At 57.2% G+C, this 26,913-nt stretch overlaps 5 protein-coding genes and 2 long non-coding RNA genes across 11 annotated transcripts in view; 2 read left to right on the top strand and 5 right to left on the bottom strand.

The window, feature by feature from the left end:
• HOXA3 (homeobox A3) overlaps positions 1 to 11,497 on the bottom strand; it is a 45,208-nt gene extending 33,711 nt beyond the window's left edge. The window contains exon 1 of one of the 2 annotated variants that reach the window (XM_021079045.2): positions 11,203 to 11,497. The gene's annotated coding sequence lies outside the window, so the exon portion shown is untranslated. Of the gene's footprint in view, positions 1 to 9,236; positions 10,979 to 11,202 lie in introns of those variants that run through there. The other variant, XM_021079042.2, reaches the window with a different exon arrangement.
• Positions 132 to 3,165, bottom strand: HOXA5 (homeobox A5). The gene is given in 2 exon segments (NM_001195232.2): positions 132 to 965; positions 1,979 to 3,165. Coding segments are annotated over 2 exon segments (1,146 nt in total). The 5' UTR covers positions 2,874 to 3,165; the 3' UTR covers positions 132 to 714.
• Positions 3,053 to 10,978, bottom strand: HOXA6 (homeobox A6). Its single transcript, XM_005673298.4, has 2 exons — positions 6,188 to 10,978; positions 3,053 to 4,835 (listed from the first exon to the last, which is right to left on the bottom strand). The coding sequence occupies exons 1-2, from the start codon at positions 6,627 to 6,629 to the stop codon at positions 4,576 to 4,578; spliced, it is 702 nt and encodes a 233-aa protein (XP_005673355.1). The 5' UTR covers positions 6,630 to 10,978; the 3' UTR covers positions 3,053 to 4,575.
• On the top strand, positions 10,219 to 14,941 carry LOC110257591 (uncharacterized). 3 transcript variants are annotated; one of them, XR_014833980.1, is made up of 4 exons: positions 10,500 to 10,605; positions 10,761 to 10,984; positions 11,209 to 11,923; positions 13,786 to 14,941. It is a non-coding gene; the product is annotated as an uncharacterized LOC110257591 (long non-coding RNA). The 3 variants fall into 3 exon arrangements; XR_014833981.1 differs by adding an exon at positions 10,219 to 10,342 and having other exon boundaries at positions 10,499 to 11,923; XR_014833979.1 differs by having other exon boundaries at positions 10,761 to 11,923.
• Positions 12,642 to 15,630, bottom strand: HOXA7 (homeobox A7). Its single transcript, XM_021079046.2, has 2 exons — positions 15,145 to 15,630; positions 12,642 to 14,166 (listed from the first exon to the last, which is right to left on the bottom strand). Exons 1-2 carry the CDS (start codon positions 15,521 to 15,523, stop codon positions 13,841 to 13,843), a joined length of 705 nt encoding a protein of 234 aa, XP_020934705.1. The 5' UTR covers positions 15,524 to 15,630; the 3' UTR covers positions 12,642 to 13,840.
• Positions 15,631 to 20,368: 4,738 nt separating this feature from the next.
• On the top strand, positions 20,369 to 23,465 carry LOC146395057 (uncharacterized). Its single transcript, XR_014833975.1, has 2 exons — positions 20,369 to 20,431; positions 20,896 to 23,465. It is a non-coding gene; the product is annotated as an uncharacterized LOC146395057 (long non-coding RNA).
• Positions 21,320 to 24,458, bottom strand: HOXA9 (homeobox A9). 2 transcript variants are annotated; one of them, XR_014833974.1, is made up of 3 exons: positions 24,059 to 24,458; positions 23,796 to 23,885; positions 21,320 to 22,717 (listed from the first exon to the last, which is right to left on the bottom strand). XR_014833974.1 is itself a non-coding variant. In XM_003134838.7 (2 exons), exons 1-2 carry the CDS (start codon positions 24,373 to 24,375, stop codon positions 22,479 to 22,481), a joined length of 819 nt encoding a protein of 272 aa, XP_003134886.1. In that variant the 5' UTR covers positions 24,376 to 24,458; the 3' UTR covers positions 21,483 to 22,478. The 2 variants fall into 2 exon arrangements, 1 of the variants encoding a protein (XP_003134886.1); XM_003134838.7 differs by having other exon boundaries at positions 21,483 to 22,717; positions 23,796 to 24,458.
• Positions 24,459 to 26,913: the final 2,455 nt, after the last annotated feature.

Genomic DNA, 26,913 nt, shown 5'->3' with positions numbered 1-26,913 from the left:
AAAAAAAAAGCTGATCACAGTTTGCTTTAACAGCCAGACTTGGACAATATTTGTAACTTTGTTCACAAAAACATACATCACTGAAGCTGCGCTTATAAGAGCCACTTCCAGAGTTCGTGCAAAGGGTCCTACAAAGGCACGCAGGGACACACCGCTCGGAGTCACAGTTTTCGCCACAGAGTCACTAGTCACTACACGTCGAACAAGTTAAGTTGTGTCTCATCAAGTCACCTCTACAACAGCATTAATTACACAAGGAATATAGGTAGTTTGAATAAAAATATCTTTAACAGCTTGGAGCTATTGAGACAGGAACACTTCCACTCACATGCACAGTTAAACAACTGGAGTGCAACACACAACATTGGCACTAAACGAGGTCGAAGGGGGACTTTTTTGTGTGTTTTTTTTTTTCTCTTTTCTTTTCTGTTATAGTTACTTCAAGTAACACAGCTTGCTTCATATAAATAAGTTAAAACATCTATTTTTTTTTTCAAGACAAAGCCATTCAGGACAAAGAGATGAACAGAAAGCAGATCTACTTATACAGGCGCTATAATGGCAATAAACAGGCTCATGATTAAAAGATGAATTAGGGCAACGAGAACAGGGCTTCTTCACAGAAGGAACACAAGGGAGTTTCAGAAAGTCACCTTAGTACTGACACTACGCGGGAGCCGCTAATACTGCTCAGTACTTTAAACGCTCAAAGACTCAGGGGCGGAAGGCCCCTCCCGCCGCCGCCATGCTCATGCTTTTCAGCTTATTATCTTTTTTCCACTTCATTCTCCGGTTTTGGAACCAGATTTTAATTTGTCTCTCGGAGAGGCAAAGAGCATGTGCTATTTCAATCCTTCTTCGGCGGGTCAGGTAGCGGTTGAAGTGGAACTCCTTCTCCAGCTCCAGGGTCTGGTAGCGCGTGTAGGCCGTGCGGGCCCTTTTGCCTTCAGGGCCGCCTATGTTGTCTGCAACAGAAAGTCAGCGATTTAGCTTCCAGCTCCTCAGCCTCTGGCTACCATGGGCGGCCAGCTGGACCAGCCGGGGTCCTGAGCAGGGCACTGGGGAGAAAAGCTCAACAAGTCCTCCCTCCTCCTCCTCCTCCTCCTCCTCCTCGCCCGCCCACCCCTCCTGAATTTCCTTCCCTCTTCCTCTCTAGAGAGAAAACAATACGATTTGGACTCTGGGAACAATCGGTCCATCTGAGGCTGGAGCCGCGTCCCCCGGAGGATCGCCCGGCTTTCCCTCGCCTCTCTCTTGCCCTCTGGCCTTGCCCCTGTAGCCCCGAGGCGGGGCACAGCCCTCCCAGACTGCCCACCACTGCGAAACCCACCAAAGCAAGGCCCTTTGCGGAGCGCCCCGCTGGCCTCCGGGGTCGCTATCCCTTCAAGTTCCAGCCCCGAGAGCCGCGTCCGGTTGCAGCCTGCACGCTTGGGGCGCCCGCTTTCTTTTTCTTCCCTTTCCTTCCCTGCTCTCCCTCCTGTCCCCAAACTTCAGAATCCCGCCGGCTCTCGCCTCGATGACCCCCCGCCCCACAAGCCCCTTTTCGGGGACTCCAATTAGTAACGCTGTTTCCCCAGCGTAGCCCTCTTCATAAATTATCCGCCCTGACAAGCCCGATTCACGGCCCCTACTGCCATCCTCTACCTCTCTGCGCCCTACTCGGCTGGCCTGACCCGTGAGCGCGTTCCGAGGCGCTGGGGTTCAATGTGGGGCTTTTTTCCTTCCCCCTCCCTCTTTCAACGTCTAAACTTGCCTGGCCAGCGGCCCCTTCCCCTTATTTGCGAGCGCTGGGCGCTGCCGAGAAGAGGAGGAGGAAGAAGGGAGGCAGGGGAAGGAGGACGGCGGGGAAAGGTTCCATAGGGCTGGGAGAGGCGAGACCAGGAGAGGGACGGGGAGAGAGAGGGCGGTAAAGGAGAGAGGGGGGGACCGAGAGCCGCGCCCCCGCGGCCGCGTGGATTTAGAAAAAGGCTGGCTTTACCATGACTTATGTGCAGCTTGCGCATCCAGGGGTAGATCTGGGGTTGGGCGGGCGGCGCCGGGCTCGGCTCGCTCTGCGCGCTCGCCTGCTCGCTGCTGGCGGGGGCGTCCTCCTCGGCTCCGGACGCCGTGCCAACCCCCTCTCTGCTGCTGATGTGGGTGCTGCCGGCGTTGGCCGAGGCGCCGCTGGAGTTGCCCAGGGAGTTTTTCCCGCCGTGGTGGCTGTCGCTGCCGGGCGAGGGGGCCACGGCGGAGCAGGGCAGCGGGTCGGGCGGAGGCGAGTGCGTGGACGTGGCCGGCTGGCTGTACCTGGGCTCGGTGGGCGCCGCGCTGGCGCCCGCCGCGTAGCTGCGGGCGCGCTCCCCGGAGCCAAAGTGGCCGGAGCCCGAGCGGCCGACGCTGAGATCCATGCCATTGTAGCCGTAGCCGTACCTGCCGGAGTGCATGCTCGCCGAGTCCCTGAATTGCTCGCTCACGGAACTATGATCTCCATAATTATGCAACTGGTAGTCCGGGCCATTTGGATAGCGACCGCAAAATGAGTTTACAAAATAAGAGCTCATTTGTTTTTTGATATGTGTGCTTGATTTGTGGCTCGCGGTCGTTTGTGCGTCTATAGCACCCTTGCACAATTTATGATGAATTATGGAAATGACTGGGACATGTACTTGGTTCCCTCCTACGTAGGCACCCAAATATGGGGTACGACTTCGAATCACGTGCTTTTGTTGTCCAGTCGTAAATCCTGCCTGATGACCTCTAGAGGTAAACTCGTGCACTAATGGGGGAGTTGGGTGGAGGCGAGAGGGGTGGCGCGCGCGCCCCAGGCGCGTGCCCGCCGCCCGCCGCCGCCGTTCAGTCGGACTCGAGCGCCACCCGCTGGAGGCAGGGCGCATCGCCCCGCTTCCGACCCGGGGCTGCAAGGGCCGGGGTCGAATTGAGGTTACAGCCCATTATGGCAAAATTATTGCATTTCCCTCGCAGTTCCATTAGGATGTACCAATTGTGAGGCCGTCAGCTGCCGATCGCGTGCCCGGCGAGGCTGCAGAGGATTGGGAGGAGATGGTGACTTGGATTTTATTTACAACAACTTTATTTCCCCGCTGTGCAGCCCCTCTTATTTTTGTGTCGAGGTTGGGGTCAGTTCTGCCCGTCGTGCCGGCAGCTCTGAAATTTGAAAATACAGATATCACCTTCGGGGAAGGGGGGAGGCCATTGAGCCAATTGGAGAAATAAATCCTGCCAGCAGCAGCTACAATTACGGCTCTGTTTTTGCGAGCGCATAAGGGACAGTGTCCCTGCCGCTCTTAAATGACAGGCGTCTATTAAAGATAGCTTTTGTGTAGTGTTTCTCCGAGGCGAGGTCAAATTCCATACACTTTTATAACCGGGGTCGATTTTTCTTTCGTGTAAATACGGTTTTCGTGTCATTAGTTTGCTATTTTATTTGCTTTAAGTATCCAGCCTGGAGAATCTTCACCACCCGGTCCCTTTCCTCGAGCCAACCCGGCCCCAAGTCGGAGGATTCTCGGTGAACCCAGCGAGTGGGCCCAGGCTCCCCGCAGCCTCGGAAGCTGCTTAGGGGCGAGAGATCCATGGGTCGAGCTATTAGGGTCTTGCTTAGACCTCCAGGAGTAAAACGAGGGCGCTAACGAAAGCATGTTGCGGCAGTGTCTAGTACCTCCGTAGTTAGCCTCCTGGGTTCTGTAAGATGAAAGTAAGTCATAAATACAGCCTAAAGGCATGGGGGGTGGGCTCGGTCTCCCCGCCGAAGGCCAGGCAACGCAGGCGCCCCTGGCACGTTTGGAAACCAGGACTCTGGCCGCTCCCTTAGCCCAGGGCCCCCTCCTTAGGTCCTGAAAGCTGTTGTGGTGGCAGCGCCCGCACTGTCAGAGGCAGGGAGCCGGGATCCGGAGCTCGGAGCCTTCGGGAGCCCAGTCGTTCCCAGGGCTGTAAAGTTCCACCCGCGCCCAGGTTGGCTCGGCTGCGCTGAGGCTGCTTCTCTTCCACGGACGGTTGCGCGCGGGGCCGAGAGACTAGCTCTCTCCCGCCCTCTTTGTTCCTCGCGCTCCTTCCTGCCTGGGGGCGGCCTAGGAGGCCACGGCAGTGCTGGGGCCCCAGCCCTGAGGCCCCCTCTTTCCAGTGGTCCGAGGTGATGTGGCGATGCCCTCCGGGACTTGGTGGCGAGGAACCGAGGCGGAAGCGCCCAGCCTCTAAAAGGGGCTCGGCCCGAGGGTTCTTTCCTCTCCCGCGCCCCGGCGCCCCGAGCTCAGAGGCGTGCAGAGGCGCTGACACGAGAGCGGGGGACGGATTCGGGGCGCGCCCTGAGATCTGGAGCCGGCTTGGGCAGCCTTGGCGAGCGGGGCTGCGTGTGCAGTGCGCCCCGCTCCACCGCCGGGATTGGCTGTGTGTGGTTTGGTTTTGTTTTGTTTCCTTGTACGAAATAAATGCTCAGACCTTTGCAAAGCGCCGGGTTCCCCTGAAGCTGCGGAAGCCCCCCGGATGGGAGCAGGCGGGAAGAAAAGTTGGGGAGCAGGCGAAGGCAAGGGGGCAAAGCCAAGGGAGGTTGCGGCGCGGGCCTGGTCCCTGCCCAGGCGTCTACTCGCCCGCCTTTGCCTCAGCGTCCTCCCCGCTGGGCTGTGTGGAATTGATGAGTTTATTTTCCTTCTTCCACTTCATGCGGCGGTTCTGGAACCAGATCTTGATCTGGCGCTCGGTGAGGCAGAGCGCGTTGGCGATCTCGATGCGGCGGCGCCGCGTCAGGTAGCGGTTGAAATGGAACTCCTTCTCCAGCTCCAGCGTCTGGTAGCGGGTGTAGGTCTGGCGGCCTCGGCGCCCGTGACTCCCGTACACAGCACCTGCGGGCAGAAACGGCCGGGAGCCGGTAAGCCAGGAGCTGGGCCATCTCACCAGCCCTGTGCCCCGCACCCTGGGCCTCGGAGCTGGAAGCCACCCGCCTGTCCCACTCTGTCTGGGGCCGAAAGCTGGGCTGCATGGGAGAGGATTATTTCATACCAAGCGAGATGGTTTCCACCAAAAACGACCTGGGTGGGAAATTATTGTTTGTGAAAAATCTGCTCTGTAATAAATACATTCCAAGCAAAAGAATATAACCGCATTCTTAACCAGGGGTCCCTAAGTCTGTTTTGTGGGAGGGTAGTGTGTGTGTGTGTCTGGGAGTGGTGGGAGTGGAACCCCGTGAGTAGAGCAGACACTCGGGTTTCACACACAGACCTCTGTGTAGATGTTACTGTGGCCAGTCACGTCAGGACACAACATGCTTTTGGGAAATTTTGAAATGGTCAGCCCTCTCAGATCTTTGCAGAGGCTTCCCTGTGGTATGGCCCTTCTGAGAAATACAGAGCTCTTGAAAACACAAGTGGATTTTAAAGCAAAACACCATACATTTAAAAATCTGCATCAGGCTCTGTCCTTCTCCAAGGATCCCCTGTGGAGTTTTTGGAAGCCAGGGGCAAAGAGATGGAGCTATGAGCCATCTGGGGTTTCTGGAATGTCGGACTGGGTAGGGCTATCTGTTCTGGTGCCAAAGGAACCCATGGGTGGGGGTCTCCCCCCAAGCTGGGCGTGTGAGACTAAGGCAGGGCCTCAGAAGGAGGCAGAAGTTGGCTCTGAGTGAGCAGTTGAGTGGAAGGGGGGAGGGGAGGGGGAAGAGAGAGGAAAAATCCTGAGGCTACGGATGTGGCCCTCCAAGGCTTGGGGAGACACTGCAAGGGGCCAAATGAGGGCCTTCAGCTGGGTGGGATTCCGAAAGGCAGAAAGGTGAGGGGTTGGGAGGTAAATCAGGATGGGAGAGAAGGCCATCATGGTTTGGGGATCTGAGCCGGGTGTTACCAGGGTGCAGTGTGGGCAGGCGCTCTCTCCCATCCAGCCTTGCTCTCTCTTCAGGTTGCCCCTGTCCCTGGGTCTCACACAGCCTGGCAATGGCCCCCCCATGCTCCCCTAAGGTGTCACCTTACATGGACACTAGTGCCCTGCCTTCATTCTGCCACAGCTTGATTGCCCCATCGGGAATGGGTTGTTTTTTTTTTTTTTTTTAATTTCCTTTTTAAAAGCCAAGAAACTTTGTTCACTCTTTCCTCCTTTCTATTTCCTCTTTCTACTCTGCCTCCTCCTTCCTTCCTTCCTTCTTTCCCTGCCTCGTTCCCCCTCTCCCTCTGCTCTCATGAGGGGCTGCAAGGAAACACCTTACCCGCGCAGGAGTTCATCCGCTGCATCCAGGGGTAAACGGGGCTCGTGTACTTCCGGTCGGTGCCTTCGTCATGGAGGCCTTTGCCCGGCCCGCTGCTGCTGTCGGGTTTGAACTGCTGCTCGGGAGAAAAGTGCAGGTAGTCCCCGGGGCCCCTCTGCTTGCCACTGCCCGAGGGCGAGGCGCCACTGAGGTCCTTATCAGAATAGAAACACGAGGCCCCGTACTCGTAGGACGCCCGGTTGCAGGCCAGGACCGAGTTGGACTGTTGGTAGAAACAAGGTGAGGTGTACGTCTTGTCCGGGAGGCTCGACGCCCCGTACGAGGCCGGGAAGGGCCTCAGCGCGTCATAGCCGGCCGGGTAGAGGGGCAGCTGGCCCAAGAAGGAGTCCTGGCCGCTGGGCAGGCTCCCGGGGAAAGTGGGATTCACAAAATAGGAACTCATTTGCGCGCCCCTCTGCAGGACTGTGATTTGTTGTGTATTAGTACATCTGGCTATAACTATTAGTAGTCATCGAACTGGTTTGTTTCTGGATGGCCGAACGCCAAAAGCGACAGCAGCAAATCGCACCAGCTGACGCGGCGGCGGCCAATGGGAGCGAGCGCCGGAGCCCGCTCCCCGGGGACCGCGGCGACCGAGGCAGCAAAGTTACAAACAGCCCCCAGCCCGCCCGCCCGCCGCCCGCCCGGCAGATTAATGGGCGCGCACAGCCAGCCGGCCCAGCTCGCTCCCCGAACGCCGGCGGCGGGCACGGCCCGGGCCGGGGCCGGCGGATCGGGCCGGGGTAGGGGCACCGGCGTCCCGGCCGCCGCAGAGGCCCGGCCAGGCCCGCTCTCTCCTCCTCCCCTTTTGCCTTGTGGGATTTGGCTGGGTTTTCCTCTCCAAACAGGAAACCTGACAGCCCCGCGCCCCGGAGGGGCGGTGACAAGGATGGCTGGGCTCCGGCGGGCCTGCCCTCGCGGCAGGGCCCCGAGGGCGCCCCTCCCCCTGCACTCCCCTACCCTTGGGTGCCGGTTCCGGAGCTGGGGAAGGGCTCTGAGAAACCAGGCCTTCACGCCCCGCTCCTCACTCCGGAGCCCTCGCAGGGCTCCCTCCTTTCTCTCTGTCCTCACTCCCACCAAGGGCCTGAGCCTCGCCTCCGAGAGGAGGAAGGCTCACCTCGAGCTGACCAGGAGCGGGACGAGGCTGGTCTCTTCCCCCACTGGCCCCCTCCTCCTACATAAAACAGGTCTCCTTTGAGTCTCCATGGGCCTCCTTCCAATGGCCAGCGATTGCCTGGCCTCAAAGCATCCCCTACAAGCTGTGTGCCCCACTCCCGCTCCCTCTGAACCCAGGAACAAGAGGCCAGAAACCACAGATTTCAACAAGAAAGGGACCCACAGAGGAGTGGCTGTGAGACAGAGCTCCGAAGCCACCCTTGGGACCTGCTCCCCTCGCCCAGCTCCCTGGACTCGCCCTTGGCCATCCCGATCCGCTGAGAGATGAGACAGATCCAGATATGGCACCTCTGTCCTCATTTTAGAGGTGCTAGTGACCCAGAGACACTGGCCCAGCCCCACATAGAGGGCAGCTCCGCGGGCCCAAGGCTGCAGGGGATAATTGATGCACTTGGTTTCTGGGTCACCCATCCATGGGCGCTGTCCTGGGATATCCCCCTTTCCTGCCTTTTCTGGGACTTCTGGGGGGACTTGCCACCTAGAGTTGTTCCAGAACCAGAAGCAGTTGTCTCAGCAGCTCCAGAAATTGTCTGAATTGCTTTTACCGCAATACCAGGCCTGGCCTTCCCCACACTGGACAAGAAGCCTGTCCTGGGCTGCTCTCTCTTGCCTGAGAGGTGTGCCTTCAAGATAGTTGACATTTACAGCACACGTATCAATCTCATTTTATAAAATGTGATATTTTTCCAAAGGCATTTTTACAACTGTATTTGTTGGGCTTGTAAAAGTCCTTGAATCAGCTTTAAAATCCTCAATTCCGTGGAGCTTGAAGAAAGACTATTTATGATTTGGCTGAATTTCCGGAGGGTGTTAATAAGATGTGTAAAGCTGGCGAATGCAAGTGATGGGGTTCAGAACTTGGGGAGAAGTGTCAAGGCCCCCCTAAGAATCTGGCAATGACTTCCTTACTTCCTTAGTCTCTTTTTTGCTTTTTAATTTTCCCCCCTTAATTTCCCCCAAGGGGAAAAATTGGGAAAGGACCTGCATATGGTTGGCCTCCCCAGAGACTATTGTGCATCCTCAAAAGCGGCCGCTGCCCACCCAATGGCTAAGGCACCCAGAAGCTTTCTGCCCGCACCCCAATCCCAACCAATCCAAGGCGCGAAAGTTTCTCCTTTGCATATATAATAAGGGCCTGGGAGGAAAGGATATGATTTTAAATTGTCATCGAATTTCTTCAGAGAAAGGATCTGATAGGTGAAAATGAAAACTCAAGAGTCAAAAAATCAAAAAGGTAATTTTTAAAAAGCTATGTTAGAAAAAATTATGTTTGAGTTATTGTTTCTTAAATAAGACCATCAGGTGACAGTGATTTCAAGCAAGTTATTATCACGTAAGATGAAAATAATCGTTTGGAAACATTGATAAATGCTGAGGTTTATAATTTCTGCTTCATTCCTCCAGGACCCACACAGCGTTGGGGCTGGTGGCAGTTTACCACAATTATTAGTATTTGTTATGGTTCGACCTGGATTCTTGATGTAATCATTGTCTGAGTCAATGAAAGAATTTGATTTATCAGCTAAAAGCAAAAAAAAATTATATTTCCAGTTTGGCACTAAGGTGGAAATATTTATATTAAATTGAAATCCATATGTGTTAGCCAAGGTTGATACATATCATGTTGGCAGCTGCCCAATTTATTTCTTCAACCAGCATTAGGTGTGTGTGTGTGTGTATATATATATATATAGAAAGAGAGAGAGAGAGAGGCTCATTCAGACAAGAACAGACGCGTAGACGCCCCAGACGCTGGAGGGAGCCTCTCCTGAGAAGGTGAGAATGGCCCGCAGGGCTCTCTTCTCCATCAAAGCCACATAGAAAGTCCACTTACCTTTCAGCCGCTCTTCAAGGGGGACGGGATGGCAAGGGGCAGGGTGCCCACAGTTGGCCCTTTCCCTGGGCTGCCCACTGAGTTCCTCGACCTCCTCCAGCCTGGAGTGCGGCCTGCTGGTGCACATGGGGGGCCTTGCAGGCCGCCCCCTCCGCCAGGATCGCTGGCCCAGGCCAGAGCCCATGGCACACAGGTGCGGCCTCGGGCTGTCACAGGCCCTCGCCTGGAGCCCAAGCCCGCCTTCCTTGCCACAGCCGATCCTCCTCCGGGCCAGCCAGGACTGCAGGCCTCAGGACTACGAGCGCTCTCTCCGGTTTCAAAATCCCAAAGCGGGCTCGTTTCCCCACGCAGCGTGCGCCCCGGGGCGCCTCGGGACGCGCAGTTTGGACAGAAGCAGCCATGACGTGCCAGGCGGCCTGTGCAACCAGTCTCCATGGTGCCGGGGTGGGGGCAGGACCCGGGTCCAGTCGGGCGTCCAGCTCCCGTCAGGGGTGGCCCAGGCGGAGCGCTTCCCCGCCAGTCAGGCCCGGAAGGCCGCCCCTCAGGTCCTCCCTCGCCCCCCTCTATTCGGGCTGCTGGGGAATCTCTGAGGGGCCCGCGCAGCAGTCGCGCCAGGCTGCGCGGCGCGGGGCTGCGACTGGCGTCGGTCCCGGCGACGGCCACAGCGTGGCAGCAGCGAGCGCCCGGCGCGGTGGCAATAAATAATCTGCCCGCGGCAGCCGCAGTCAGGCGGCCCACGGCCCTGTGATGCAAATGCCGCTTTATCCGCCCCAGCGCACCCACCACCCCAGCGCGGGCCGGCGTCCCCAACGTCCACAGACCCTTCTTAATTTTCGAATGCATGCCAAGGCCACATCTGAAGGTGGGAAAACAGCAACCAAAACCAAAACGCAGACAAAAAGAACTCGAGCCCAGAACCTCAGGGTCATTTCTGGGCTCTGCCCCAGGAAGCTCCCGGGCCAAATCTGGCCGAGGTGCATCCAGGCCAAGTCCGGGCTGCGCCACCGCGCTTCGTCAAGCCCACGCCCGCGGCACCCTCCGCGCCTCTCGCGGGCAGCGGCCCAGTCCTCTCCCGGGAAGGGGCGCGCGGTCGCCAGCCAGCCGAGGTGGGGGTCCCCCTATCGCCCAGACTCGGTTTGCGTCCTTCTCTCAACCTTAGCCGAGGGCCCCTGCCACTCGCAATAACACCGCTACATCCTCTGCCCCGAAACTTCCCGCCGAGCAACACCCAGCCATTAACCCCATCCTCTCCTCCAACACAGAATTCCATGCACGAACCTATTCCCTCTCCCCGCGCTTCAGACACCTCTCTCATCGGAAAACCGCGTGAAGGGAAGCAGGCACTCAGCAGAGGACCCTGGCTCAATTAGTAAGTTTTTGTTTTTTGTTTTTGTTTTTTTCTTCCCCCTCATTCTACCTTTCTATCCAGAAACCAGTTTCCGCGGAACAGAAGATGCTGGGTGGAGGCCGATAAAACCCTTGTCGATGAATTCACATTGCCCTCTCCGCTTCCCACCTCCCTAGGTCAGGCACTGTCTCCAGTTATTGGGGAATACAATCGTGCCAATTGAGTCATAAATGGAAAAAAAAAAATTCCAAACCCGAGAGGCTGGCGAGGACCGCAGGCTGCAGGGCCACTTCCCTTTGGGCTCTGCGAGGTCGCTGGGGAAGGGGGAGAGAAGACCTCAGTTCTCCTGCCTGGTGCCAGGCGCTGTGCCACGGAAGGAAGGCGGGCACTCACTGCCCGGGTGAGCCCAGGAGGGAAGAGAGAGTGTGTGCGTGTGTGTGTGAGTGTGTGGGTGTTGGCGTGTGTGGGCTGTAGCGTGTGATGGGGGCGGGTGTGAAAGAGGGAGCGGGTGGGTGAGGGTATGCCCCTCTTCGGAGACGCCCCGGGTGCCCTCTCCCTCCGCCGCCGGCGCTGCCCGCCGTTTCACCACCTTTGCCCCTGTCTCCCCACATGTCTCACCTTCAGATGGCGGCTCCCAGAAGCTCCTGCCCCTCTGACAGCTGTCGCTTGGGCAGCCCGGGGAGACGAATTGTCCTCCTCCCTGGTGCTAGAGGACGCAGGAAATTAGCCAGGTTGCGAATTGCGAAGCGGCCGCCGAGGCGCCGAGACCTGGGCGCGCCCCACCTCCAGCGGGAGCGGCCGGGCCGGGCCGGGCCGGGGCCTCGCCTCGCTCGCCATCGCCGGACAAAGCGCAGCCGAGCCGGGCTGGAAGGCAGAGCTCCGAAGCAGGCAGGACGGAGCAGAGCAAAAGAATGCGGCTCTATTCTCGCAAGGGAAATTATAAAAAAGTTCATGTTCACGGTTCCCATCCACATGACCGACAGCGGCCAATGGAAGGGCCGAACAACTCATAAAGTTGTATTGCAAAGTTGTAAATTTTCATAAACAACAACGGATTTATGACCCTTTCCCCATCACTAAGAGGAGGCAGCTCTTACACCGGCGCCATCTTACCACCGAGGCCGCCCCGACTTGGGGCCGCAGGTTTTACAGACCCAGTTGGGCCGGGTTTTATTAAAAGAGCAATAAGAAGCGGGCCCAACCCAAGCGGGAGACCGGAGTCGAGGTCCTCGCCCGCCGGAGCTCACACTGTTCTGCGCTGTCCCCACCGCCCTGGCCCCTTTCCCGGCCCCTCATCCTTCTCCGCATCCAGATGCCCCGACCGGCTGGGGTTTCACGGGTGGGTCTGCGGCCCTTGCCCCTTCCCATACCCCTCAGCCTCAGGGCCGGCCGGGTCCTGGGACACCCTCGCTTAGCCGGAATGCGGGGTTGGTGGCTGCATCACAGGCCCTGATTCCCGCATCCTATTCTGGGGCCGGGTTCAGGGTTTGCGGAGAATTTGGAATCAGTCGCAGGGGAATCATATCCCTTTCCAAGCCCACCCTACAGCCTTAGAGGAAAGGGTGGGTTTGGGATTCGATCAAAGAATTTTCGGAGGGTTCAGGGGGAGGCTCATAGAATATAATGTATCGATCGAATATTCGGTTTTCAAGGGATATGGAAGATATTTGATCAGACACACACACACAAACCAGACAAAAAAAATCTCTACACAGAGAAATGCACCTACACAATTATGGACACACAGGCATGTAATTGTTGACACCCCAAAACACCTGCACTCAATTATGGACACAGAAATGGACTCACGTAAAAACAGCCACAGAAATACACTTACATAAAGAGGTATACACACTTATATAAATCTACACATTAAAAAGCCACACAAAAAGAGACTCAACATACATGTATACACAACAATATGTGACACCCCACCTCACTCATCCTTCCATTTTTGTTGCTCCAAAGCCCCTTTGGCTACACGGACACAGCCAGGGCTTGCTCTCCAGGAATGCTCACCCCCTCTTCCCCAGGTCCCCCAGATGAAACAGTCCACATTTCTTTGTCATCAAGCATCTTTATTTTTCTGTTACATAAAACATGGTTAACTGGGCAAGACAGGAAGTGTACCTTCCCGTTCCTGGAAGCCCAGGCTAGAGCAGAGAGAGATGAGGCGGACACAGGACAACACAGGAGATGAAGAGCATTGGGGAGGGCAGCCCTCCCCCACCTGCTACAGAGTCAGCTCTAGACAACACACCATGCTACAAAGTCACCCCATTGACACATCCTTCCCAAGTCAAGACATTTCTTACAAATGAGCTCCAAGACTATATAAATGACAAAAAAAAAAAATCTTGTTCAAATATACAATATTTGCCATTGTAGGAAAAGTCAGGGTGCACATATTCACCATGGCTGGACAGTAGGACACAGGGACCAGGGGAGGGGCAGGGAGGCTGGGAGCATCTCTGCAGTCCTGAAGCAAACTCAGAGCTCTGCAGCTAGCTTGGGAATGCCCCTTCCGTAAGTAGGGGGTGATGGGCCTGAACTTGGTGTGCCCAGGCCAGAGAAGGAGGGATTGTGGGTTGCAGCACTCACAATGCTTTGGAATAAATATATTATTATTCAATTTAAATAGAAGCCAATGCCCTGGTCCCCGAACCCCAGCGCCTTCTCAGCGCAGCCTCAGGGACCCCAAAGGCTGCAAGCGGGAAGCAGCAAAGGTCTAGCCGGGGGGAGGGGAGAGGGCTCGGCACTAGGTAGCAGGCGAGCCAGCCAGCGCAAAATAGGTAGTTTGGGGCTAGTAGGTAGTACTGAGAGTCAGGTCCTTGCCGGTATTGGGGAGGTGCTGGGTGTCTGCCAGTGTTGGGACGCGTCTGGGCTTCCTGGGAGTGGAGGCCCTCTGGGCTGGGCCCATAGGTAGTTTGGGGGTGCCTCTCCCCGAGGCCTGTGCTAGGTAGTATTTTAACCGTGCCAGGGCAGAGCTGGCCGGCCTGGGGTTGGGGGTGTCTGTTGGGAGGGGTCCTCTGAGGCAGAGGGGATCCCCGAGGGGACCCAGTCTAGGCGGCTGCTCAATCCAAAAAAGTTGGGAGCTGGAGTGGGGAATAGGATGGATTGGGTGCAGGTTGGGACTTTTTTTTTTTTTAACATTTTCTTTCTTTTTTTTTTTTTCCTTCCGACTTGCGTAAATAAAATCAGTCTCCAAAGACGCTTTCCCGACTGTCTGGTGCAGCCAGGGCCCCGGCTCCGGCCCTCATTCCTCCTCCTCCTCTTCGTCTTCATCCTCCTCGTCGTCGTCCTCGTCGTCGGCCTTGGCGGCGGCGGCGGCGGCGGCGGCGGCGGCGGGCACGGCGCCCTCCGGGGCGACGGCGGCGGCTGGACCCTCGTCCTTATGCTCTTTCTTCCACTTCATGCGGCGGTTCTGGAACCAGATCTTGATCTGGCGCTCGGTGAGGCAGAGCGCGTGGGCGATCTCGATGCGGCGGCGCCGCGTCAGGTAGCGGTTGAAGTGGAACTCCTTCTCCAGCTCCAGCGTCTGGTAGCGGGTGTAGGTCTGGCGGCCCCGCTTTCGGTCGGGCCCTGCGAACACACAGACGGACACATGGGCACGCAGACAGACAAGCCGAGGGGGACACAGACAGGACAGTGCGTGAGCCAGGCCGCCATCCCAGGGCGCGCACCTCCCTCTCGGCCCGGACCCAGGCGCGAGTTCCCCTCCGCCCCGCGCCCCCAAACTGAGCTGGGGGAGGAGCGGGCGTGCTAGAGGAAGACTCCAACTGCGGTGCCAGACGCGCAGGCAGCTCCGTGAGGAGGGAAGGCGCAGAATCTCAACTTTACAACCGCCCTTTCCAGCCGGCTAGGCTTCCACAATGTCCTGCCTCCCCCTGACAAAGGGAAATTGTAAATATAGAGTGTGGGCAAGTGGGAGCCACTGTGCTTTGGCCATTCAAAGGCGAGCCAGGCCGCCTCCCCGCCTTGCTAGGCAAGTGGGAGACCCTCTGGGGCGGCCAGCCCTCCCGAGGTGCCTTCCCTCCCCAGCAGCCCTCGCCCCCATCCCCGGACCTTCCCAGGGCACTCCTGTTCTCTGTCTTCACTCCCACCCACCCATCCATCCCCGCCTTTAAATGGTCCCTGGCACAGGGGCTGGTAAGGAGCCCTAAAGGGTTTGGCTTTCCCTGCTTTTGAGAAAGAAAAGCCGGGCTGAAAGGAAAAGGAGGAGGGAGGGAGAGAGAAGAAAGGGAGGGAGGGAGACAGGGAAGAGAACAGCGAACAAACAAACTTAATGTTGAAATTCCAAGGCAAATGGAGTTAAATAAATTTACGAGGATCGAACCCATTAATTGGGCCATAAAAAGTTTTATGAGCCTCATTTACATACAATGCTACGGGCTCTCCACGCTATGGCGCCTCGGCTCTAATTAAAACCAGAAAGCAGCGCCGCCAGGAGTCACGGGGCCGCCGGCTCGCGGCCGCCTCGCTCGGCGCTCCGCGCCCCCAGCCCCGCGCTCCAGCTCCTCGTCCGCTCGCCCACCCGGCCCGCCTAGCGGCTGCGCCTACCTGAAGACCGCATCCAGGGATAAATGCGGAAATTGGCCTCGGCCGGGCCATGCAGCGCGCCGTCGTCTGCCTTGTCGCAGGCGCCTTTGGCGAGGTCACTGCAGAGCCCCGGGATGTTTTGGTCGTAGGAGGCGCAGGGCAGGTTGCCGTAGGCATCGGCGCCCAGGCCGTAGCCGGACGCGAAGGGGCTCTGATAGAGGGGGCTGTTGACATTGTACAAGCCCGGCACGGTCGAAGGGAAGGCGCCGGCGCCCGCCCCATAGCCGCTTCTCTGCGAGTTGGGCGCAAAGGAGCAAGAAGTCGGCTCGGCATTTTGGAACAGAGAAGCCCCCGCCGTATATTTGCTAAAAAGCGCGTTCACATAATACGAAGAACTCATAATTTTGACCTGTGATTTGTTGTCCGGCAGCTTTCAGTGTCGGTTTTACGAGGTAGCGTGATATATGATAACATTACACCCCCAGATTTACACCAAACCCCATTTTCTTTTGGACGGAGCTCTCCGCAGCACGTGACCGCCCACATGACCGCGTCCGCCAATCTCAGCAGCCCTCACAGGTGGTCTCGCTCGGCGGGGCCCGCGGCCGCCTAGAATGGAAGGGGAAGAGGCTCAAATATGTGGCTAACGAATCTGCCCGCGCCCGGCCGGCCGGGCGCGTCCCGCGGGAAAAGGACTCCTGAAGCTCCGAGCGGGGACTCAGGCCAACGCCACCTTGGACCCCTGGCCTGCAGATGCCCCGCGGAGCCGGCGGGGCGCAGTCCCCTCCAGCCTATTACCGAACGCTGGACCAAGCCAGCCGGCCCTCCCTGCCCTTCTTTCTGCCAGCCCAGGGAGGGTCTCCCACCCCGCGCACCCGCCCGCCCCGCAGTGGCCCGGGGAGCAAGTCGCGGCTCTGGGCAGATCGCCTTGCCTGCGACTATCCCCTCCCGGGTCCAGTGAGCCATTGGCCAACTTAGGACTCAGATCCAGATGGGGCAGGCACAGGGTTGCTTCCAGCTGCAGCGCGAAGGCCACCGCAAACTGGAACCATGTGGTTGGAATAAAGTCGAGGTCTCTCAGCTTCCTTTCCTTAATCGGTGGTGCACTGTTTACCCGCCCTCTAGGAAGCAGTGAAATATTTATCTATTAATGAGCCTCACTTGCCAGCAGATTTATTAACATGAGGCTCCCCTCCCTCCTCCTGGGTATCGCTGCCCTGGCTGGCTGGCAGGCTCTGTGCCTTCGCTCCTGGGCACCTGGCTGGCCTCTGGCAGCCTAAGAAATGGCCAGACACTCTTTTGTCCTCCCTGCCACCCTTGGTGTCCCCCTGTGCTCAAGGGGAGCCCAGTCTCTTTTCCCTCAGCTTGTTGGCACCTGGAGGCCCACACCGCTTCAGGTACCAGTGGTGCTGAGGGGTTTCTGGTAGCCTTCACTGGGGCCACCCCTGGGCCTCAGTCAGCTCCTCATGGGCCTGGCTGCCTGGGAGCCATACATGCATTAGAGCCAATGCGGAGAGGACGAAGGGCCCAGGTGCCTTGGGACTGCAGCCCACTATGGATTTCCATTTCTTTTGGAGACCCCCTAAACAAAAGAGGGACCTTTTCGGAAAAGCCACCAGCTCTAGCAGCTTCACTTTCTCATGGACTAGCTCACGGTGGAGCCCAAAGTGGTCTCACTCTCTCCCACCCATGGCCCCATGTCACCGAGCTTACCTTCCCAAGCCTCCAACCTCTGCGCAGGGTTGGATCAGCTGAAGGATGGTGGGGGTAAACCCTTCCCCTAAACGCCTCATAAACGACCCAGGCCCTGATGCAAGCCCAGCGGCCAGGTCAGTATGCCTTTTACTGCTCGGCTCGATTGCACACCATAAACCCGACCTCACAATGGAATTGCCCCGGAAATTCTCCTTGGAATTATGGAGTTTGGTTCCTTGTGTACAAAGCACTTCCCATCACTTTTCAGAGGATCCAGGCGGCCCCCGTTCACCTCATCCTCTCAGGGGGTCCCAGAAGCACAAAAGGCAGCAGTACATTCACATTGGGATGCAACGGAACCCAGCTCTGGCCTAGCCGACTGCCTAGGGGTGTGGGTGGGAAGGCAGGGGGCTGTTGGGCAGGTGGGTGCCCGGTGTTTTCCCCTGGGGGTATAGGGGCCATAGTGCAGCAATATCCGGGGATGCCCTTTGTGGAGGGCCAGAATGATTGTCTCTGCTGAGGAATGGAGAGGGTAAGAGTGGAAGGCAAAGAAAAAAAAAATTCCAAATAGCATTACTTTGGGGCTGGAAATAAAAACCTAAGAAAGCTAAAGGACCACCAAACAAACAAGACGAAGGCTAGGAGATCAAAGAGGTGGAATTAGACAGTCTTAGACCAATAAATTGTTCCTCGGGTGACACAGAGCAAGATGTAAAGAGAAAGACCGGCCACCACCGCCGTCTGTCTAGACTTGGGTGGCTGGAGCCGCCGACAGCAATGGCGTTTAAAGTAGAACCTGCCCTAGTGGGGCGACTGGACACACTGAGTGGGGAGCGATTTCTGGGAGCCCAGGGAAGGATGTGTTCTCAGCCAAGAGGGCTGGGAGCCTGTGCCACAGGCTCATCCTTGCCAGGGTTTTGTGCGGCCCAGGTCCAAGCGGTCCTGGCAGGACGCGATGCTCCTTCTCCTGGGCCAAAGAGGGTCCAGACACTGACGGCAAGGCCTCGGCCTTTCTGGGCCCAAGTCAACCTACTGGGCCAAGTCCTGTGGGGGCTGAAACCTCCCCTTTCGTTTCTGAGCTGCTCTTTCCCTTCCTAACTTTTGCAGCCACGTTTTAAAACGAAAAGGCCAGGCAAAACCAGGCTTTCAATACGGCCTCTTTAATTGCGTGTTCTCGAGCCTCCGTTTTTCTACTTATTTGGCTGGAAAGACACCAACGCACTGAGTTATATGTGGTAATATTCACAGACATACTCGTTGATGCTTGACTCGGAGCGGGCACGTGAAGGCAGGTTTCTAATCAGCGGAGCTGTCTTTAAAGACATTTTCCCAGCGCTCTCCTGGAGCTGGGATCCGACCTACCAAACAGAAAGTGTTTCCCCTGTTTTTCGTTATCAAATAGACCTTAATATTTAAATCCAGGTAAGAAAGTAAACCCAGCTTTGGGGGAGCGAATGGAGCCTTCTGAGAGTCGGGCTGCTGGCGATTTGCTTCTCGAAACGTTTCCACCCGCACCGCTGGCGCGGGGCCGTGCGTTTTTTCTCCATCCAGAGAGCGGGCTTCCGTCGCGGCGCGGGGACAGATTCATCCCTGATGAGGGCAAAGGAGCTGCGGCCGGCGCGGGGTCTTTTCTGCGCGGCTTTCCGGAAAGCAATTCCCCGGCGGCAGCCGCAGCCGAGCAGGCAGAGCCGCCTCCCAGCCACCGGCCGGCCAAGGGCAAGAGAGGCCCCACCTTGCAGTCCGTGAGGCAGGCCTCTGAGTTCCCGACCGGCCTGCACCTACCTGAGGCCTCCCCGATCGGTGGAGAGAAGCGGCCGCCACGGATCAGCTCCTTCGCCATGTATTCGTAGTTGCGAAAATCGAGCTTTGTATCTGCGGCTTGGATACACGGCCACTGGCGGCTCTTGGGGAAGTTATAAAACCCTTTCAATCAGATGCTGTGAAATTTCGTGTATGATGTAAGGAAATATAAGGAAGGCGTGTGTCTGTAATACCCACGGGCGTATATAAACAGAAAAGGGCTAGGGGGAGAGAGAGGGAAAGAGACACCCAGGAAAAATGTTAGCCAAAAATCCAGTTCTCAGTTTAACAAGCGTGTACAGCGCCGCGATGCAGGTTGTAAACATTTTGTGGACTTGGCCGAGATTATTACAACCCAAATAAATGCACCGCGTGGCTTGTTCACAGGGCTCCGGGCTGCTTCCAAGGGTTCCCCGTTTGCTTTTGCGTGTTCCCTTCCTGTGAAACCACCCTGCACCGGGGCGGATCACCGCACCCGCGCTCCGGGCCTCTTCTTGGAGGAGGCCTGCCCAAGGTTGGGGATAGACTGGGCCTGGATTGGGGTGCCCTCCCTCCAGCTCCTGGCCTCCTGAGCCGGGGACGCCTGCGTATCCTCGGTGCATTCACCGCAGAGGAAAGTCGGCGGCGAGAGAAAGCAAGCGCGGCGTTCACCATGTGAGCGCCTATCCTGGAGCTGGGACGTTAATACAATTATTTTAAACATCACGTTTATTTTAGAATAACCAAAGCAGTTCCTGGTCTGTCCCCCAGGATTCTCCGTCCTGCCAGAGCCACACCGGGCAGCTACCAAAAACGCCTTTATGCCCAATTTTCAGCCGCCTGATTTTGTTTTCACGTTTCTAAGGCGGCCTACCGCCCTAGGCTCCCGGCTCGCCCGCGGGCGCTGGCTCTCCCGACCCCGTACCGGGGTTGCAGCCTTGGGGGACCTCCCGGGCCGCCGCTGGACCCTTGGCCGCCGTGTGTGCCTTCTGGACACGCTCTAGGGGGTCACCAGGTCCAGGGCCTGCAGGCCTTAGTCCTAATGTCTGTCCGCCAGTCAGCCGCTTTCTCCGAGAGTCCCGCCGCCCCGAGGCCTGTCCCGGGCTGGGGACGGTAACCCTGGATCGGTCCTCGCGCCTGGTGCTATCGCCCCGCAGCCGCCGGACCACTGCAGCCCCGCAGCGCTAGGCCCCCGGCGTGGGGGAGAAGGAGGCGGGCGCGGGGTAGGTCTGGCCAGGGCCCGCCGCTTGCTTTTTGTTTCTCAGCGAGGCTCCCGGCCAGGCGTGAGCAGCACCGAAAATATACGACCGCCGTTCACTCAAATCTGGGGCTCCGATTCCATTAAAGCTCGTATCAAGTCGACATCTTAGGAACTTCCCAGGGTCGTGGCGGCGGGAGATGGCGGCGCGGACGCCTCTTGCGTGGAGCCACACTGCCATCTGCTGGCCGCATCTTGATACTGCAGCCCAGCAGCCGGGCCTGAACTTCGTCAGCAGCCGCCGCGGATCCCGTATCCCACTCCCAAAGCTGGAGGAAGGCCCATTGGGGGGGGGGGGGGCTGCACAGAGCCCGGAATCGACGCTGCCGAGAGGGCAGTGCCCATAAAAGAGAGCTGTTTCCGCAGCCGCTTTATCGGCGGCAGACAGAGCAAACAAATGAAAGGGCTTTGGTGGAAAATCTTAATTGGGGCTGGACAGTTGTAAACTCATTAAGGGCCGAATTCCAGACAGTTCGCAGAGCCGGCCTTTATGGCACTGCACCCTTACTGCCCATTCTTTGAAGTTCCTTCTGTCTGCAACAACAGAGGGCGTCCCAACCCGGCGGCGGGGTGGCGGTGAGTGTGCGGACGCCCCAGTCCCCCGCGTTCCGTTCCCCTTTAACGCGCCCAAACACTGATAACTTTGCCGAAATCGCGGGGGTGGGGGGTGGAGAGAGGGAGGGCGAGAAAAGAGAGGGGTGGGGAGATGAGGCTGAACCCTCCTCCCCATCTAGAAGGCCCTCGGGCCTGCAAAGTCGTGCCGGTTCCCCCCGCAGCCCTTTACACCCCATAAACGGTAACAGCCCTCATTTTCTTTTATGGCGCTTGGGGCTGGTCGGTTGCCTCGGCTCTGCCTCTGTCGGGACTTGTGCCCGGGAAGGGTGCGCGGGGCGGGACCCAGAAGCCCCGGGGCGGGCCTGGTAGGATGCGGAGGCGCGGGGGCGGGCGCAGGGACCGAGCCCTCGGTCCCCCGAGAGCGCCCGTCTGTCCGTGGCTGCGGCCACGTTGCGGAGTGTTTGCTCCAGTTTCTTTCCCCGCAGACTCCTTCGGTCCTGCCGCCATCCCCTCCTCCTCCCGCCCGGGAAGTAGGCCCGCGGGGTCCCCTGGATCCGGGCTCGGGAACTCCTCGGGGCGCCAAGATGGAAGAGTGGCCTTTCCCAGCTGCTGGCCAGCCACCCGCGACACCCCAGCCCGGCTACTCCGAGGCCTCCCCGATCGGTCCCCCGCAAGTGGACACAAAGCGGGGAGCAGGGCCTGGCCGCTTCTTGTTGCCCAGCCTTCCTCCTCCGCTGGCAGCCGGCCTGGTAGGCAGAGCCCAGGTCGCCCCGGCCTGGCTGCGGCAGGCGCCCAAGGCCCACCAGAGACAAAACTGAGCTTCTGCTCTCCTCCCTTCCGCCACCCGCCCCCCCCACCGCAGGTTCCCCGGCCCCGGAGAAGATGGTGTAAAGAGCTGACCCGCAAAAATTAGAAAAGAATCAATATATTTTATTTGGCAAAAAGTTAAATATCATCTCAACACAACAATTTGGTCAGTAGGCCTTGAGGTAACTATTGCAAAATATACAGTGTACGTTCAGCCCGATGGAAACCCCAGATTCATCAAGGATTCAAATCTAGAACAGCCCAATGGCGGTTTCATAGCGTATAATTTATTATCAATAAAATTAACTCCGTTACAATAAGCATTCATTTTCCCCCAATTAAAATTCAACGTAAACCATAGGTAGTAACCTTCTGCACATATGTATAGCTCCAAATTTCCTCAATGTTTGGTGCAAAAACAATATTCAAGCGTGTTTGATGACTTTTCTTTAATACGTGGATTCTATATATACAATTGACAAGACAGATTTATAGAGCACGTACAGACTAAAATGCCCGCATTTCGAGTGGAGAAAAACCATGAATCTGTGTGTCCCGGAGAACACTTTCTCTTCTTTTCTTATTTTATTTTATTTTATTTCACTGGGATATCCTTACAGCTAGTTTACAACCAAAGTTTAACAGCCTAGTTATACAGAAGACATGTTCCACTACAGAGCTATACTCTATGCAACTGCTTTCTCCCTCAAAAACAACCTGAGTTCAAATCGAATTCTAGCTTTTCACAATCACAACGGGTGCGTCACCCATCACAGAAGTTTGAGTCACAAAACATAATTACCACAATAAAACACAGTGTTCAAGTATCTGGGCAGATCGCTCTGCCGCACAAAAAGCAAATTAAATTAACTACACAGACTAAAAACTATACAGCCCGCAGTACAGTTGTGCATTATAAAAAGGTAGTTTTTTTTTTTTGTCTGTTTGTTTAAGTCAGGAACAGGTAGATTTTTTTTTTAATATATACAGGCTAGCACACACAGCCATCAGCGCTAATGCCCCCCTTTTTTTTCCGTCTTGTAGAAAATGGAAAGCTTACAATACCTCCTCCATCAAAGTGGCAGGCCAAGGAGCCAGCCTGAGCGGGGTTTGCCAGGGGGAGATGAGGGCCTGGAGTTTAGAGCCGCTTTGTGCGGGGTGGTGGAGGCTGGGGTGGGGTGGGGGTAGAAGAAGGGGACGGGCAGTTCTTCTTCTCTCTAGCTCGCTCTCTCTTCTCTAAATGAACTGGATCGCCTTCGCATCACTCGTCTTTTGCTCGGTCCTTGTTGATTTTCTTCATTTTCATCCTGCGGTTCTGGAACCAGATCTTGACCTGCCTCTCGGTGAGGTTGAGCAATCGGGCCACCTCGTACCTACGGTCCCTGGTGAGGTACATGTTGAACAGGAATTCTTTCTCCAGTTCCAGTGTTTGGTGCTTTGTATACGGGCAGCGCTTCTTCCGTGTGGAGCGAGCGTGGAGCCAGTTGGCAGCCGGGTTACCTGCGGGCGGGGGAGAGAGACCAGGGGTTTAGGAGGAGAAGCAGCACACCCACCCCCTCGGCTGGGGGCTAGGAAAACTCCTAGGGGGTCTTCGGCCAAAGTGCAGGATGCTGGTGAATTGGTTAGGGAAGGCAGCCGAGTCTCCGACACAATGGAACCCTGGCAGACAGACGCAGGGACGGTCACATACAATTGCACGCAGTAAAACCGCGGCTCCCCCCTCCCCTCCCAGGCTCTCCTTTCTCCTCCTCTGTCCTCCTGTCCCCTCCTCTCTTTCCTCTCACTCTCTGCACATTGTGTACGGAGTGAAATTTGAAAACATCTCTCTCTTGCCGCACAGGGGGGAACCACGCTGCCCCGTGTTCTTTAGGAAGTTCGATATTCTATTTCTCCCCTCACTGATTCTGCGTGTCTTTCCTCCCCACCTTTCCTTCCACTCTCCCTACTCCTTATTTTGACCTCCCTGGAAGGCCGTGGGAGCTGGGCAGGCCACCACGGGCACCCCTAGGCATCCCAAGGCCGTTGATCACTTCTCCAGTTTATTTGAATAATCTTTCAGGGGACCCTCGTGTCCCAGCCGCCTGCAGCCACATCTTGGGCAGGATTTACGCCGCCACTGGCTGAAGGCAAGAAGTGGAGGGAATCGGCCGTCTTCCCCAGCGTCCCGGGTCTGGCTGCCTCGGCTGCAGTTGCTGCTGCCGCTCCCGTACAATCTAGCCGCACAAAAGACTTTCTCCGCCGCTCTGCTTTCGAAGAACAGCCCGAAGTATTTCTGTCTTGGTCCCGGGCCGCCAAGGCAGGGGCGGCAGATCTTGGCTCGTCCTCGCAGCCCCTGCCCCGCCCCCTCTCTCGGCTGCAGCCGCCTCCCCTCCCCCGGAGCCCTGCGGGCCAGCTTGTCACTGCTTTCTGGACTTGGGGCCCCATCTGAGGCCTCCCGAACAGCAACTTCTGGCTCCCGGCCTCTGCTCAGGAGGCTCCCAGCGCGGGCGAAGGCAGGCTCTGGAGAAAGCTGGAAGGCCGGCAGATCCGGGCGGCCGGCGTGGAGGCGGTGGCTGGTCTGGAGGGAGGAGACACTTACTGGGATCGATGGGGGGCTTGTCTCCGCCGCTCTCATTCTCAGCATTGTTTTCGGAGAAGGCGCCTTCGCTGGGCTGTTTTTCTCTATCAACTGGAGGAGAACCACAAGCATAGTCAGTCAGGGACAAAGTGTGAGTGTCAAGCGTGGGACAGTCACCCCTTCTGGCCGACAGCGGTTCAGGTTTAATGCCATAAGGCCGGCTGGAGGGCAAGCCCGCGAAGGAGAGCGCGCCGGGCGTGGGCTCCAGCCAGGAGCGCATGTACCTGCCGTCCGGCGCCGCCGCCGCCACGGGCGCCTGGGGGTGCACGTAGGGGTGGTGGTGATGGTGGTGATACACGGCCGCAGGCACCGCGTTGGCGCCCGCCGCGTGCACCGGGTTCCACGAGGCGCCGAACACCGCCGCCTTGGACTGGAAGCTGCAAGGGCTGAAGTCGGGGTGCTCGGCCAGCGCCGCGGCCTGCCTGGGGGGCTGGCCCAGGGCTCCCGGCGCGTAGCGGCCCGCGCTCAGCTCATCCGCGGCGTCGGCGCCCAGCAGGAATGAGTCCACGTAGTAGTTGCCCAGGGCCCCGGTGGTGGCCATCGCCGTGCCCCGCGCCTGGCCGGCCCGGCCCGACCCGCGGAAATTATGAAACTGCAGATTTCATGTAACAACTTGGTGGCACCAGGGGGGGGAAGTACAGTCACCTAATAAGTTGCCGGCGCCCGCGCCCCCATTGGCCGCGCGCGTCACGTGCTCGCTTCGCAGAACAATAACGCGTAAATCACTCCGCACGCTATTAATGGCCCGGTGTTTTGCAGTCATAATTTTTATAGCAAAAGCCATATGTTTTTATGCAAAGGGATCGCGGCGCTCCACGATCGGGTTTGTTTTAATTGTGGCCAACGAAGATTAAAAGATCAAATCTGGCCTTGCCTCTGTACTGCCTCCCCTCCCACCGCCACCACCAGACACACACTTCTTAAGCGGACTATTTTATATCACAATTAATCACGCCATCAGCAAGGCGCGGGTCCCGCGTGCGAGTGCGGCCAGTGGAGCCCCTCACATAAAATTAGACAATAATTGAAGCCATAAAAAAGCAGCCAAATCGCATTCTCGCTCTACTGTATTTAAATCCATATTTATGATATTTCATAAGGAGTTATTGTTTCAGAAGCCACACAGGCTGGTGGGAAGTTGGGAACGACCAACAGATTCGTTTGTCTCGTCGTGACTCCCAGCTGTAAAAATTTACGAGGACTTGGAAAGGTTAAATTAGACTGTTGTGTTTGGTTGGCGAGCTCCCTGTAAATAATCTTTGCGGTCCCGGGAGATGCGAGTTTACCCCGGGCTGGCTGAGAAAAGTCAAATTCAACGCAGTATCCGTCCCAAACTGAGCCACCGCTGCCCCTGCCCGAGCCCGCTGGTCAGGGACAGGCCGCCGAGAGGGCACCACCTATTATGCGGCCCTAGAATCTGCCCGACTGGACTGCTGGACTCCCGAGCAGCTCCCAAATCCACCACTGAGCCTCCGGCGAGGGCCTGGAGGAGCGGCCAGGGAGAAAGTGGCCGGCAGTCCCCGAGGCGATCGGTTTGAGGGCCTGGTTGTGCCGCCCGGTTCGGCCCCAACCCCGCGCACACGCGCGCCCAGCTCAGCGTCAGCCGGGAATCACTCTCCCTGGGCGGACGCAGCAGGCGCCTCAGCTCTGTGCTCGGAGCCTTAACGCTGATCTCTGCAAGCCTGGTCGAATTCCCTGAACCTGAGCTGCGGGAGGGGGGAAAACAAAAACAAAAACAAAAAACAACAACAACAACAAAAAAATACGAGGCAGCATCAGTGGAAGGCGACTTTGGCTGGCGAAAAAGCAGCCCCGCCTAAGAGACCCCGCTGCTCCAAGCTGGGAGGACCGCAGCACCGGAGCGGCTGGCCATGGGCCCCTTCCTTCCTGGCCGCCGCCTGGGGCCCTCCTCGGTTACCCATCCGACCCGCAGCTTAGTACAGTTACAAAGTCCCCAGCAAGGGGCCGCAGCTCAAGTCCAGGGCTAGAAATTAAAACGGGAAGCTGCACAAGGCATTGGCTTTTAATCTCATTCCTTAGGTTGGCCAAATTGAGAAGGATGTTTCTTACCGCTTAGGGTCTTTCAGAGGTAAATTAAAAGGCCAAGGCCTGTATGTTAATTGGGGGGGGGGGGCTACCCCAAATCCGGACAGAAAGAGACGACTCCTAAAAACGGGGTAATTAAATTCACGTGTGAACACTGTGTTTGCAAGCGTGTGTTTCTCATTAGCCCACTTCCCTGGCGGCGAGGGCGAGAGAGCGGGCGGGCGGGTGGGCGGCATGAGTCGCTCCAGCTTCTTTTTTGCCTTCATCCTCCCCGACAGTCCCATTAACCCCCTCCCCCAACCGTGATACACCCCTAACCCAGGCGGGAGCCCTCAAATGCCAGGTTCTCCCCGAGAATGAGGCTGCGAAGCAGCACGAAGACCAACCGGGTGCCCCTTCCTCGTCCGAGCCGGAAGAGGGAAGCGGCCGACACAATGAACTCCGACGTGGCCGGCCCGGCCGCCTCAGCCCCCTCCTTCCTAATATTTTCTTTCCCTTGTAAATCCCTCCGCCTCATCCCCACCCCCACCGCAGCCCAAGGTGTCCCAGATATCTGGCAGTTCACCGGACCTCTTAGATTTTCATTAAGAGAAATTAACCCCGGAGGAAACCTTCGCTCCTAATTGTAATTGTATGCAAACGGGCTGGACACGCCAGGTTGCATTTCCACTTTTCCGTAACCGGAGAAGACAAGGATTATTAGCAGTAAGTTTAAAACGAAAGGCTGTTTGTTTAGCTTTAACCGCCCCCACCACACACACACCATCATTACTAAATAATTAGCAGGCCTTGAGTATGAAACTGGTGCCTAGAAGAGAGGGGTATCAAAAAACCAAATATTATTCCTATGCAGTCCACATGTTTGAAGAGAGACTATTCAGGCTCCTGTGTCTGCTCTTATTGGAGAAGTGAAAGGAGCTGTGTGTGCCTATAAAAAATAACAAATGGGTGTAATTAAAACTGCATTTTCTAGCCCCAGAGTTCAAAAACCTTGGCCTCCAAAACAAATCCAGTACTCAGGTCCTGAAAATGG

The sequence above is a fragment of the Sus scrofa genome, chromosome 18 (genome assembly GCF_054392235.1).
Source record: "Sus scrofa isolate SSC_HxYL_T2T_F1_AM1 chromosome 18, Sscrofa_HxYL_maternal_Yorkshire_Landrace_v2.0, whole genome shotgun sequence".
NCBI lineage: Eukaryota > Metazoa > Chordata > Mammalia > Artiodactyla > Suidae > Sus > Sus scrofa.
Note: the sequence above shows the minus strand (reverse complement) of the source record. Positions and strands in the feature narration are given on the sequence as shown.